This window comes from Oncorhynchus gorbuscha, linkage group LG01, assembly GCF_021184085.1.
Source record: "Oncorhynchus gorbuscha isolate QuinsamMale2020 ecotype Even-year linkage group LG01, OgorEven_v1.0, whole genome shotgun sequence".
NCBI lineage: Eukaryota > Metazoa > Chordata > Actinopteri > Salmoniformes > Salmonidae > Oncorhynchus > Oncorhynchus gorbuscha.
Genome location: NC_060173.1, coordinates 41578238 through 41593468, shown reverse-complemented (window position 1 = coordinate 41593468; position 15231 = coordinate 41578238). Strand labels below are relative to the sequence as shown.

Here is a 15231-nt window from a genome sequence, read left to right as displayed (position 1 = left end):
CTCTCTCTCTCTCTCTCTCTCTCTCTCTCTCTCTCTCTCTCTCTCTCTCTCTCTCTCTCTCTCTCTCTCTCTCTCTCTCTCTCTCTCTCTCTCTCTCTCTCTCTCTCTCTCTCTCTCTCTCTCTCTCTCTCACCTTCTCCATTGCTTCCCTGACTTTCTCTGGCTCTTCAGGGTGAGTACGGGGAGCTGGCACACATGGCACCGGACTGATGACCTGCTCTTCCCCTCTCCCCTGCTCCGCCAACCACCCCTCGTTTATTTAAAGTGAAACTTCTAAACAAACACCGACCGTGAACAAACATAGTGCTACATGCACTCACTCAAAACAACATCACACAAAGCAGGTGGGAAAAAGGGCTTCCTAAATATGATCCCCAATTAAAGGCAACGATTACCAGCTGCCTCTAATTGGGAACCATGCAACCCAGCCACATAGAAAATCAATGACTAGAACACCCCCCTAGTCAAGCTTTGACCTAAACACCATAGAGAACTGAGGGCTCTCTATGGTCAGGGCGTGACAGTTATATTTGCATGAAATAGTTTATTCATTATTCATAATTAATTCATCATTAATGTTTGGTTTATGCATGTGACAGAACAATACCTCACAAGGCTTCTTCACTGCAAGCTGAGTCCTTGAAACTGAGAGATCCCTTTCGTTCTCAAAATAATGTTCTGGGTATACTGCCAAATACTGCCCCCCCCCCCCAAAAAAAAAACACACTAAAAACTTGCTCAAGTCAATTATTCAGTTACAAAAAAATGTGTCAGTTTCCAACGATCCCTCATCTGGAACATGTTCCTGTCACGTTCTGACCTTTATTTCCTGTGTTTTGTATTTAGTTAGTATGGTCAGGGCGTGAGTTGGGTGGGCAGTCTATGTTTGTTTTTCTATGATTTGGGTATTTCTATGTTTCGGCCTAGTATGGTTCTCAATCAGAGGCAGGTGTCATTAGTTGTCTCTGATTGAGAATCATACTTAGGTAGCCTGGGTTTCACTGTGTGTTTGTGGGTGACTGTTCCTGTCTCTGTCTTTGCACCAGATAGGACTGTTTTGAGTTTTCACATTTCTTGTTTTTTTTGTAGTCAGTTGTTCATGTGTACCTTAACGTATTAAAAAGAACCATGGACACTTACCACGCTGCGTATTGGTCCTCTGATCCGCCTCTCCTCTTCGGAAGAAGAGGAGGAAATTCATTACAGTTCCACACCACCTAGAAACCATATGTGACCGACCGCTTTGATTCAGTCTTATGTAGCAAAATTTGAAAGTGTTTTTACATTGGATAAAAGCAGAGACACAGAGCAACAAATGGTATATCATACACTGCAAATGAGGAACAATGGGAAAGTAATGCTGCTTTGAAAGTTGATAAACTTGTAACCTCACTTTTGAGAAAATGGCCTATGAATATTTGGTACCTACTGGAGAGCATTATTTTTTCTACACTCATTTACATTGTTCACACCCTCTTAAGCCAGCACCACCCATCTCTTTATCACAACTCAGGATATGACCCAGATGCAGACACAGGGGGTGGATAGTACAGTTCTCAATCATTATTATCACACTAAGGGCAGGTCAAGGACAGGCAGAGGTTTGTAATCAGGACGCAGGCAGGCTCAGGGCCAGGGCAGGCAGAATGGTTAGAACCGGGAAAACTAGGAAACAAACACGGTAAAGTACACTGGGTAGACCTGACAAGACAATACGAACTGGCAACAGACAAACCGAGAACACAGGTATAAATGCTCAAGGGATAATGGGGAAGGTGGGTGACACCTGGAGGGGGGTGGAGACAATCACAAAGACAGGTGAAACTGATCAGGTTGTGACACTCTTTAAGGATTCACATATGAGGTCTAAAAGATTAAGACTAAAAGTGGTAAAAGTAGTAGGATACAATAAAGGAAAATTCCATGGAAAACAAAAAATATTTTGTAAATATTAGATGACGCCTACCCAGGCACACTTGTCTAAATTGATGGGTCATGTGAAAGAAATGCTATGACCCCCAGCCACATCTTGCTATTTGGATGGGTCTCAACAGTAGGTGTAAACGGTACAGCGAAATGGTTACTTGCATAGTAGCAATATCAGAAATAGATAGTGTCAATATAAAGAAAGCAGGATAAAGGATTGGTGGATTGGTGCAGGGCATGTGACGTGTATAGCCTCTTCGTAGCAAAACTTTCTCAAAAGATACGTTTTTCTAGCTGTGTCCAGTCCAGGTGGTGCTTGTACAGGCAGACCATCTATGGGAGGAAGGATGTCAGCGTTGCGCAGCAGCTGAAACCTGGTCCCGTCTGAGTCCGAACGCTCCTTGGCAACAACAACACCAGGCTCCAGAGCATCGAAGCTGTAAAACAGGAAGTATTTAAAAAAATTGTAGGAGACATTACAACATCAATTCACCTTCCAAGTTTTTATACCTTTATTTAACTAGGCAAGTCAGTTAAGAACAAATTCTTATCTACAGTGACAGCCTAACCCTAATCCAGATAACGCTGGGCCAATTGTGCGCCACCCTGTGGGACTTCCAATAACAGCCAGTTGTGATACAGCCTGGAATTGAACCAGGGTCAGGTAGTGAATCAGATTACAGATACTTTTGAAAACTAGATGATTACTTCGAGGATTACTATTAAATTCAGAAAGGTAGCTTGTGAAAAAAATATTTGACACTTCTCGGTTTTCTCAATGACATTCAAATCATCATTGATAAAAGGCGCAAGTTTAAGTTCGTTCCACCTGAGCAAGTCTTACCACAAGTCAGAGACCACTATGATGACACACCAAATGTGTTTGATGGATCATGGGAAAAGAGCAGGAGTAGGCTTTTGTAGGCTACAGTCCAAGCTATGTATTCTAATGGTGCGACTGCTGTCAGCATCCAAAGATGATCTAACTCGATAAAAAAATATATAATCATAGGCCTAAAGGACACATGCTCAAACTCGATAGATGGGCAATCTGTAGTTGTTACATCCATTTCTGGACTTATAAATGATATATTAATGTAAAGATATAATTTAATTATATTATTCTATGTAGTAGAAAGCAATGGGTTAGAACAAGCCTACATAACCAACCCATAAAGTAAAATGTAACATCCATGTATGTCCAGCTATGTCAACTTTCACATTGATTTATCCTGCAATAGATGTCATTCTATTGGTAACATTTATTTTTGTCTTCTTTTAATGCCTATTAAAGGGGAAAGTGATCTAAAATTAATTTTAGCAGCAATTTTATCTACAGATTCCTGAAGGAAGACAGCCCGACTACACGTACCTCTGGAAAATACAGTCATCATGTGACTGAGATCAATGAAAGTCGTGGCAATCATGTTGGAGGTAAATTAAATAATCAAAACGTGTTGCTTATGCTTTACATACCAAGTGTAGTTATCGATTCCTTGTAGAGATGCCACATCGCTGCTTTTGTCACATGGGATGGCAGCAGCTTTCCACCAAAGTGTTTGTGTCCTGGGTGGCGTCCTGCTAATACTATTGCATTGTCCTCTGCGTAGTTGTTGATGAAGTTCACAACTCACTGCAAATCCTCATGCTTCAGGTGTAACCTGCGCTTGCTTGGGCCAGCTCTCTTTTTGATGGGAGGCATTATACTATTCTCCTTGTATGACTGGTGGAGGAGAGTCAGGTGTGTTCTACTGATGCTGAAAGACAAATTCCAGATACAAATATTTTAGCATTATTATATAATAGATATCCGTAAAATGCAAATCAATTTATAACATTTTTGACATGCGTTTTTCTGGATTTTTTGTCGTTATTCTGTCTCTCACTGTTCAAATAAACCTACCATTAAAATTATAGACTGATCATTTCTTTGTCAGTGGGCAAACGTACAAAATCAGCAGGGGTTCAAATACTTTTTTCCCTCACTGTAGCTAGTTAGCTAAACAATGAACCATAATCTCAATGCATAGAGTACTAGCTATATAAACCAATTGTCATAGCTAGCTAAAGTTAACCAAATAGGTTTAATGTTAGATGTTAGATTAGCCTTGTTAAAATCCCCAGGTACAATAAATGCAGCCTCAGGATATGTGGTTTCCAGTTTCCAGAGTCCAATGAAGTTCTTTCAAGGTCGTGTCTGCTTGGGGGGGATATACACGACTGTGATTATAATCTAAGAGAATTATCTTGGTAGATAATGCGGTCGGCATTTGTTTGTAAGGAATTCTAAGTCAGGTGAACAAAAGGACTTGAGTTCCTGTATGTTGTTATGATCACTCCACGTCTCGTTAATCATAAGGCATACACCCCCGCCCTTCTTCTTACCAGAGAGATGTTTGTTTCTGTCGGCGCGATGCGTGAAGAAACCAGGTGGCTGTACCGACTCTGATGACCTATCCCAAGTGAGCCATGTTTCTGTGAAACAAAGAACGTTACAATCTCTGATGTCTCTCTGGAAGGCAACCTTTGCTCAGATTTCATCTACACACCTTGCTATAATGTGGAAAATAGTTGCTTGTTTAACAGATCACAAAGGGTGTTCTTTAATGGAAGCCTCTCAAACATAATCCAGGTAGATTCAGGATTTCCCCAGGGTAGCTGTTTATGCCTCTTGCTTTTTTCAATCTTTACTAACGACCTGCCACGGGCTTTGAGTAAGGCCAGTGTGTCTATGTACGCGGATGACTCAACACTATACATGTCAGCTACTACAGCGACTGAAATGACGTACTGAATAATGTGGAAATTGAGCAAGTTGAGGTGACTAAACTGCTTGGAGTAACCCTGGATTGTAAATTGCCATGGTCAAACATACTGATACAACAGTAGCTAAGATGGGGAGAAGTCTGTCCATAATAAAGTGCTGCTCTGCTTTCATAATGTCGGTAAACCTGCCCCCTGGTAAACAGTGTATGATCGCTGGATGATTCGTTTGAAATCTAATACTGCGGGTAACGGAGTCGCCGAAGACTAGGGTTTTCAATTTGTTAGAGCTAATGGTGGGAAGCTTCAGTGTCTCAGACCCCGTAATGGGAGGAGTAGAGACAAGAGAAGGCTCGGCCTCAGACTCCTACTCGCTGCTTAATGGGGAAAACCGGTTGAAAGTTTCTGTAGGCTGAATGAACGACACCGGTTGAGCATTTCTACAGCATTTCCCTCCAGAAACCATGAGAAAGTTGTCCCGCTGCGGGGACCGTGCGAGGAGATTTATACTAACGTTACTATCTGTACTTACTGGTGGCACAGACGCTGTTTCATCCTTTCCTACACTGAAATTACCCTTGCCTAACGATTGCATCTGAAGCTGGGCTTGCAATACAGCTATCTTCGCCGTAAGGCGATCATTCTCCTGTACATTATGAGTACAGCGACTGAAATTAGAAGGCATCATGTTAATCTTACTACCTAGCTTCGGCTGTTGGAGGTCCTGACAAACCACGTCCAGATAAAGCGTCCGGAGTGAAAAAGTTGAATGAAAAAAAAGGAAAAACCCAAAATATAAATGGTAATTAATAAGTTAAAAAAGTAAAAACCGTAAAGTTGTCAGGTAGCAAAGTAAGGTTGGCAACAAAACGCACAGCAACATGTGCAGCACAGCAACACGTAAACAAGTCTACAAGTTGTGACCGGTATTGGCGTAAAGAGATGGCTTTGGATAAACACGCTTTATCTGCCTTTATTTGACTTCCCAGATAGCTTATGTTCTGAAAGACCTGCAAAATATGGACCCCTACAAATCAGCTGGACTAGACAATTTGGACCCTCTCTTTCTAAAATTATCTGCCACAATTGTTGCAACCCCTATTACTAGCCTGTTCAACCTCTCTTTCGTATCATCTGAGATCCCTAAAGATTGGAAAGCTGCCGCGTGTCATCCTCTTCTTCAAAGGGGAGACACTATAGACAAAAACTGTTACAGACCTATATCTATCCTACCTTGACTTTCTAAGGTCTTTGAAAGCCAAGTTAACAAACAGATCACCGACCATTTCGAATCCCACTGTACCTTCTCCGCTATGCAATCTGGTTTCTGAACTGGGTGCACCTCAGCCACACTCAAGGTCGTAAATGATATCATTACCGCCATCAACAAAAGACAAAACTGTGCAGCCGTTTTCATCGACCTGCTCAAGGCTTTGACTCTGTCAATCACCGCATTCTTATCGGCAGACTCAACAGCCTTGTTCTCTCAAATGACTGCCTCACCTGGTTCACCAACTACTTCTCAGAAAGAGTTAAGTGTGTCAAATCGGAGGGCCTGTTGTCCGGACCTCTGGCAGTCTCTATGGGGATGCCACAGGGTTCAATTGTCGGGCCAACTCTTTTCTCTTTTTACATCAATGATGTCGCTCTTGCTGTTGATGATTCTCTGATGCACCTCTACGCAGACGACACCATTCTGTATACATCTGGGCCTTCTTTGGACACTGTGTTAACTAACCTCCAGACAAGCTTCAATGTCATACAACTCTCCTTCCGTGGCCTCCAACTGCTCTTAAATGCAAGTAAAACTAAATGCATGCTCTTCAACCGATCATTGTCCGCACCCGCCCGGCCGTCTGGCATCACTACTCTGGACGAATCTGACTTAAAAAGGTGGACAACTATTAATACCTAGGTGTCTGGTTAGACTGTAAACTCTCCTTCCAGACTCACATTAAGCATCTCCAATCCAAAAGCCCTATAGCCCACCCAACTGCCTTATCCCCATTTTTTTTTGCACCCCAATATCTCTACTTGCACATTCATCTTCTGCACATCTATCACTCCAGTGGTTAATTGCTAAATTGTAATTATTTAGCCACTATGGCCTGTTTATTGCCTTACCCCCCTAATCTTACTACATTTGCACACACTGTACATAGACTTTTCTATTGTGTTATTGCCTGTACTTTTGTTTATCCCATGTGTAACTCTGTGTTGTTTGTGCCGCACTGCTTTGCTTTATCTTGGCCAGGTCGCAGTTGTAAATGAGAACTTGTTCTCAACTGGCCTACCTGGTTAAATAAAAGTGAAAGAAAAAAAGAAAATGGGAAAACATATATTTTCCCACTGTGTCCCTTACAACCCATTTGAGTTCAGTGAGTACTAACGGCCTATCTATTGGTCCACAGGAAGCTTATCTTTAACCCAAACACCAGATGGCAGCCTCGAATATAATCAGTCCCAAGGCTCAAGCCCTCTGTTCGTCATGTGACCTTGTATTGAAACATTGACTTCTTCAATTTACTAAGACATTGCATTATTAGAGTGCGATCTGAATGCCACTAATATCACCATTCACTTTGTTACTTTCACTATTCTCCATATCTGTTTCCTTCAACTAGGGTTCTCCCTTCTTCCAAATAGGAACACCTTCTCAATCACTACTGCTAATACATACGGATCACTCTCAAACAAACTGCTTTTACCCCTATTGTAAGGTTTAAAAACAGAACAAATACGATAACTTTCTCCTTATTGGAAAGCATTGTTTTAATTTGAGTCTACCCGAAACTGTTACTCGATATATTTATTAACAATTTCTGTTGGATCTTCACTTTCTGCTTCACACTTATTAAATGTCTATTATTTTAGATTAACATGTAATGTGCCAAATGTATAGAATACATCAGCCAAATCAGAAGGTAAGAGATGAACTATCTGGGATCAAGATAGTATTAAAGTATTAAAACTGGGCACTGTCTATCAGTCCCCTGTAGATGGCGAGCTCTGTCCATAATAAGTCTCTACCTACCAAGTTAAACTCTAGGTGCCCATTATACATTCACACATTGTTACTTTATCAAATCTAGTAACCCATTATACTCATCTTCACAAATTCCTCCTTTACACTAGTGTTCTATTCATACAGGGGTTTAAATATTTACACTAGTGTTCAATTCAACAGCATTTTGGGGAATAGTACTCTCTCCTTTCACATACAGAACGTAGGTATTTAAATCCCCACCACCAGCAACGATCACAGCGCAGCCAGCCCGAGAGTTACACATATCATGTTTTCGAGGAAATCTCAGTGTCCAGGGTCATCAATGAACAGTCCTTACCCATCTCAGCTGTTACCCTCTCAACATTTTCAATGACTTCTCCTGTCAGTGCTCACTACCTGTAGATCAACGGGCGGTGGTGGACAGAACCACTAGATAGTGTTATAGATTGAAAACTCAGCTCACAGAACTGGTAAACTCAGCTCACACAGAACTGGTTGTGGTATTCATTCAGACATCACCTCTTTCACATCGGAGCTAGTCCCCTGATTGCTCTCATTCACTCAGTACTTAATAGTAATAATATCTCATTTTATTATTTTCCAAATTTCAATTTATTTTGCTTATTTGAGCTGTTCTTGCCATAATATGGACTTGGTCATTTATCTTCTGTATACCCCCCTACCTTGTCACAACACAACTGATTGGCTCAAATGCATTAAGAAGGAAAGAAATTCCACAACTTAACTTTTAACAAGACATACCTGTTAATTGAAATGCAATTCAGGTGACTACCTCATGAAGCTGATTCAGAGATTGGCAAGAGTGTGCAAAGCTGTCATCATTGCAAAGGTGGCTACTTTGAAGAATCTAAAAATATATAGAATTTTGATTTGTTTAACACATGTTTGGTTACTACATGATTCCATATGGGGTATTTCATAGTGTTGATGTCTTCCCTATTATTCTACAATGTAGAAAATAGTAAAATAAAGAAAACCCCTTGAATGAGTAGGTGTGTCCACATTTTTGACTGGCACTGTAGATGCATAAAGTACCGATCTGAAGTGAGCTCCACTGGGGCACTCTGTTAATTCTCTTATATACTGCTTACATAGACAAGTTATATTTGCATGATTTAGCTAATTCATAATTAATTCATCATACATTTTTGGTTCATGCATGTGACCAACCTCTTCTCTCCAAGCTGAGACCTTGAAACTGAGATATCCCTTTCGTTCTCAAAACAATCTTCTGGGCGTACTGCCAAATTGCAGATACTGATAGTGATAATTCCTCCCAGGCACGATCAATCAGTCACTTGCATGAACCCATTCAAATTGGTTATTAGAAAAGGACAAACATTTTACTTCACAAGGCTATGAAGAAAGACAGAGACAGAAAGATGACAAGCACACGTTTACAATTAAAGTGCACTATTTATTCAAATTCTAGTCTAGACATACCTACAGAAATTCGTCAAAATAATTAGGCTTACAGGTACAGTGTTTAGAGGTGTAAGCTGATAATGTCAGTTTCCCTGACTTGCAGCGGCTGCCAGGCTGTGGAGCTTCTGAGGGAGGAGGACAGTCATGAAGTGCACCTTGTCCTTCTTTAGGCTCTGAGCAACCACCTGCTTCAAACCCAACTCCATGTACTCTTCTTTCTGGTCATACAGGGGCCACAGTATCAGCTCCTCCCCGTTTGGTGAGCTGAGGGTTACATCAAGTCACAGTTAGTTCATTCCTAGAGATCAGTGTGCTATAACAGGCCTATTGAAGCAAAGTAGTAACCTTGGAGTCTATTTCTATTGGTGTGCTGGACTGTTGTGTGAAAATCATGCAGATAAATGTTCTTGAACAAAGAAATAGCCATATTGTCGTCAGTTTATGTCAGAGTGCGTGCTTACCCAGTGCGAGCAAAATTGGCCCAATATGCCATCATTGTCTTGCACAGCTTCTCCTCCTCTTCAGTGACTGTTCCTGAAAGTGACATTTAAGGGAATATAGGGAATGATCAGACGTTACCTTGTTTTGAAAATAATATGATTACTAGAAGCTTTTATTTAGGTCAAGACAATTATAAATCAACAAATAATGCTAATTAACTAGTGGCCTCCTGACCACTTTATTTGATGATCCATCTTTCTTTTTTATCCCTATTATTCTTATCTTGTGAAAAGATCATCTTCATATTGTTCATATCCTCAGAAGACAAAGGCTAATGACTATCTCCTTATAATGTTCAGGTCAGTTTTTATTAACTTGCATTGCATAATACATTTGAATCATTCTGGTGATCACGAATGGCATCAACCATGCCAATGTGACAGCAGGCTATGTAGTTCAGGTTTGGACAAACCAAACCTTGGGCCCTGGGCAAGAAACATGTTTGCAGCAGAGATACAATTTTGTGGTTTAAAGCTATTTTTCTTCATTCCTTCTTTAGGCATAGATGAACTACTCTTTAGGCATAGATGTCACAACCTTATCCACTTGAATCAAATGCAAAATAGTAGCTAGCAGGATGGAGATCCGGAGATTATTTTTAATAAGTGCATTTCGCAAGTGGCTAGTTTGCATCAACTACCTTCACTAAAATCACTGCAAAGATTTTGCCTGCAAACTTTGGTTTCAAATTGCGACGTTCTGGCATAACAATTTTTTTCCCTTATCGAAGTTGCCAAAAGAGTCCGGAATTGAAACCAGACCCTATAGTCACGGTTGCCTATAGGGTCGGGTTTTCAAGACTACTGCGTGCACGGTCAGAAATCCAGCCCTGATGCAGTTTCTGTAGACCTACCTACCTGTTATCTTTATATGACCATTCCAGAAGCATGATCCAAACATAAACCCAATATCATCAGCATGGTCAGACTTTACAAAGCTTGGTCTGGTCTCTTTGTGCATCTCTGGGCGGTGTTGAAACTCATACATGTACACAGGTGCACCTGCATCTAAAAACACAGGAGAGACATTGTAAGTGATCATGATAGCTTTTGGCATCATATCATAAGGTGAATTACAATGCAACAGGAGGTTGCCTTCCCCAACTGAAACTAACCTCTGTGGTATCCAGCGACTTTAATAACAGGCAGAACCATGAACAGATCTCCCAGCATTTCAGTGAATCCATCACGTATATCTTCAGGAGTTTTTGCATCCTTGAAATATTCCTCTGCAATGAGATTGTTAAATCCGGAGGCCTGAAATGCAACAGAGATGCAGATTGCAGAATTGGCATTGTGCAGATATACAAGCTTAAGTGCCCCTGTGTGTTCAAGACCCACTCTGACTTCCAATCTGGTTTGATATTGCTGTATAGTATAGGCCTACATATCATCATCATCTTAGTGTGGCCAGCATTACTTTCATATTCTGGTATATTTTCTGCTTAATAATATTCATAATTTAATTAAGTTACTATGATAACAATAATATTAAATTGTATCATGATACAATAATGTAAATGGTACATAAACACAGCTTCAGATTGATTAATAATGCAGAGCGTAAAGAGCAATCAGCAGCAGTAACAGGTGAAGGAACAGAAGGAGGAGGAGGACAAGGTGGATGAAAACCACTCACCCCAGCAGGATAGAAAACGTTAATTATCGACATCGCTGATTGCCTGTCAAGTCCCTCCGACCATCCAGGTGGAGCAAAGGACTGTTACAAAATATAGGAGAACATACTGTATGAAAGCCAAGACATTAAACAAATCTTTGTCTTCCTAAAAGCAAGAAGACAGCAACTTAATCCTTATTTAAACACTTTTTATTTTGCGAACCACCTAAACTTGAAGATGAAGAGACATGAAGAGATATTTTGAACAGAAGTGTGTTTTTGAATTAAGAAACTTTAAACTTACCGAGGGGAAGATCCATCCAAACTCATGGTTTGTCACTCCAAGCAGCACAGGAACCTTTTCGACCGCCTTGCTCTTTAAAAGCTCCTCTGCAAGGTCTTTCAGAAACACTCCGTCCACAGTCGCCCCCATAAAGGTTTTCATCTAAAATGCAGAAAAGTTGGCTCAATGGTTGAAGACAGGCCTAACCTGTCCCCTTGTGGCTGTTGTTGTAATAACTTAACAGTAATATCTGAGGGAGATGCTACTCAGTATGTTTTTTTACACTAAAGGTGAGGTCAAACCATTTCAATCATGAAATTAATCATTTGAACCACCAAGAAGAAATGCACATGCAAAATATCCTCCTTATGTTTCCACTAAGAATAGCTAGTTTACCTTTTTTTGCAGAGCGTACCTTTTTTGTTGCGTTCACTAAATCTTCTTCAGTTTTCTCTCTTATACACTTGACAAGACGCTCGTTAGTGGTGCAGTCACACTCTGTCAGGTTAGCCACAGCCTGGCCACATAGAGTTGTTCAAACATCACATAGCATTTAAATCAGTATGTTTTTTGTTTGACAAGTCAGTTATATTTGCCTTTGTGTTGGATGATTGTGAGACAGGTAGAATACCTTAGCTATGACCAGAGGCTCCTTTGAAGTGTAAGTTCCAAGTGTTGCCACTCCACTTTGGAAAATTGCTCGATGAAATAATCCTTTTGCTAATGGAGACAGAGTCTGTCAAGTTGGACACAAAAAATTGAGATTTGATAATGTTATATCTAATTCCCTGACAGATTCTGGGCTGGGGATCTTTTTTTTTACCAGTATGGAGGCACTGATAGCTCCTGCAGATTCCCCTGCGATGGTGACTGACTGTGGGTCCCCTCCAAAGCTCTCAATGTTCTCCTGGACCCACTTCAGAGCTGCAATCTGGTCTAGGAAACCCCAGTTGCCTGGTGCATGCTCATCTCCAGTGCTTTTAACAGATGTGCAAAGAAATTCATCAGATGCATTGCACTAAAGATAAAATACAATGTCAAAAACCACTCCAGAAAACACAATGCCAAATGTACTATTTAGAATATTATGTCATACCTAAGGAATCCCAAAATTCCAAGACGATATTGAATGATAACTACGACCATGTTCTGATAGGCTGCTAGTGGTGATGCATCATACTGAGATGCTGCACCCATTGACAAGCCACCTCCATGAATCCAAAAGAACACCTGAGCAGGATAAAGGCCATCATTGTAAATAAGAATCTGTTCTTAACTGACCTGCCTAATTAAATACAAATACCATGTTTCTTCTTCAAATTGGTATTATATAAGACATAAGTGAAATGTTAAACTGTGACAAGTACAGCATAACTTACCGGTAGTTTTTTGACTGTTGCTGCCTCTTTAGGTGTGTATACATTAAGATAAAGACAATCCTCTGACACGTCTGGCAGGTCGTATTCAATGGCCATTACATTTACTATGTGTTGGGAAATAACTGGATCCTGAATACACCTAGAGAGAGAGAGAAAAAGAGAGAGCGAAAGTTAGTTCTTTGGGTCAATGCCTTATTGGCTACGACTCCATGTCCAATGATACAGTACAGTAAAACATCTAACATGTGAGGCTGACGTGTGCCATCTCTCACTCCCTCCCATGGCTCTGCAGGTTGTGGGGCAGCCAGGCGCAGGGGACCCACTGGTGGACGGGCAAAGGGTATCCCCAAATACTGCTGCACTCTCTGCTCTATGCCTTTCACAGTCATGTACTCGCCTCGAACTTTGCCATTCTTCAGAGAGACCACTGGACCAGTCTCTGCTGTAAGCACAATAAACACAAGGGGGCTTAATCATGTAACCTGATCAAAGTCTAAGCACCTAAGTTGTCCCTGTGGTTTCTGCTTTTAAAGGAGCCAACTAATTGTTGGAGTAAAACATTGGTACAGGATGTTTCACTTTTAAACAGAAAACAATTAGGTGAAGTATGCTGCAATATACCCTCTTTTCCCTGTGGTACTTTCCGCATTGTCTTGGTAGTTAATGTAACCAAAATATATGTGTTATGTAATGTAATAATGAAATAAGGATTTCTTACCTGTTGTGCACAGTGAAGCACCTAAAAATACCATAGTCAGGTACACACTAAGTGTTGTTCTCATCATGGCTGTGTCTTTAGAAAGAGAGACAGTCAGTTGACATTCAAATAAATAACCCTCTGTACACCAAGCTCCTCCCCCTGAAAGGGTACACACACACACATACAAACACACCATTGTATAACAACCCCACCATGGTGAACTGGAAACAAATATCTCCATTGATTTAACCTCTGTTGCACCAGACCCTTGACTGCCAACAGACCAACTTACCAAACAACAGTCTTTGAACTACACGCTTAGTAAGGCAGGGTTAGGGAAACATCAAAATACCCAAGTTATGGAAGAGTTGGCCTACTCTAATATTTAAAAGGATTTAAAATAAGGGCTGATGTAAAAATGGTTCCAAAGTTAATGGATTTTATATTATGGAGTGAAATTGGTCAGAGTTGGCAACTGTATTGGTGATAAGGTGAAACATGAAGGGAAAAGTAAGTTTACAGTAGATTGCATTTAATCATCTTTGCCTCTTTTGACAATAAAGAGCCTCTTTACTTGGGTCTTGTTCTAAGTGAAGTGCTGCTCTGTATCACACTGCAGATTTGCAGTTTAGGCCAGCTTTGCCCTTGTAACCTTATGCCAGTGTATTGGACCTAACAGCTAGTGTTCACAGCAATGGTCAATATCCTTTAGGTTTACCAATCTTGAATGACAAAAAACATGTGTAGTGCTCTCTGTTGGAAATTTTACTAGAAGTCGAGGCCCGGCAAATCGTGCCAATATGTCCTCAAAACACCGGCTTTGAGGGGATTATCACTTTTATACAACGGGTTACCAACATCTTCAAATAATGATTTACATATTGTCATTAAAATGATGTATTCATACTATTTCATCCTTCCACAAGATATACTCCTGACACAAATCTAGGGTTGCTACCCCGGTTCATTCGCTAGAGATGCGACCCAGTCGTTCAGTCTTTTTGTTCTGTATCTATGTACGTTACCCAGTCATTCTAAATGTTCCATTGCCACACTGTTAGCTTGAGATCAAATTTGAATATTGAAACTATTTTTTATTTTTTTTATCTTCCCTTTATTTAACTAGGCAAGTCAGTTAAGAACAAATTCTTATTTTCAACGACAGCCTAGGAACAATGGGTTAACTACATGACAGATTTGTCGTTCTGTACCTTGTCAGCTCAGGGGTTTGAACTTGCAACCTTCCGGTTACTAGTCCAACGCTCTAACCACTAGGCTACCATGCCACCCCCACAATGTTGCAAATGTCGGAGAGACAGATAGCAAGGTTTATACAAATCTCCGCTGTTGAAAACTAAATGTTAGTCAAAAAGAAATGTGAGATAATGTCTAGATGCTTTTTATAGTGGAGATCAAGTTTATAAATTGCCTGGCTGAGCTGATGAGACAGTGGATTGCACAGTCAGATGGAACAGAGTAAATAGGCATTTTAACATCATAGATTTAGCAGGTGGTAACTTGTGGAAGGGACACCGGCTGGAATGCGGTTTTAACCAATCAGCATTCAAGACTAAACCCACCCGTTGTATAAACCTCTTAACTATTCCCT

The 15231-nt window shown here is 40.6% G+C and overlaps 1 protein-coding gene across 2 annotated transcripts; it reads right to left on the bottom strand.

The window, feature by feature from the left end:
- Positions 1-9113: 9113 nt before the first annotated feature.
- On the bottom strand, positions 9114-13797 carry ces3 (carboxylesterase 3). Of its 2 annotated transcripts, none has more exons than XM_046317901.1 (13): positions 13641-13797; positions 13166-13364; positions 12923-13061; positions 12640-12773; positions 12367-12520; positions 12175-12279; positions 11959-12060; positions 11565-11705; positions 11282-11362; positions 10758-10899; positions 10501-10650; positions 9604-9676; positions 9114-9406 (listed from the first exon to the last, which is right to left on the bottom strand). In XM_046317901.1, exons 1-13 carry the CDS (start codon positions 13705-13707, stop codon positions 9226-9228), a joined length of 1668 nt encoding a protein of 555 aa, XP_046173857.1. In that variant the 5' UTR covers positions 13708-13797; the 3' UTR covers positions 9114-9225. The 2 variants fall into 2 exon arrangements, with proteins under 2 accessions (XP_046173857.1, XP_046173944.1); XM_046317988.1 differs by having other exon boundaries at positions 13166-13361; positions 13641-13755.
- Positions 13798-15231: the final 1434 nt, after the last annotated feature.

Excerpts from the sequence above, each read along its gene's own strand:
- ces3 (XM_046317901.1), bottom strand. The coding sequence starts at position 13,707 with ATGATGAGAACAACACTTAGTGTGTACCTGACTATGGTATTTTTAGGT. Across the intron at positions 12,521-12,639 it reads GGAATTTTGGGATTCCTTAG|CACTGGAGATGAGCATGCAC; the intron begins GTATGACATAAT and ends ATCTGTTAAAAG. Across the intron at positions 12,061-12,174 it reads AGCCTCTGGTCATAGCTAAG|GCTGTGGCTAACCTGACAGA; the intron begins GTATTCTACCTG and ends CTATGTGGCCAG.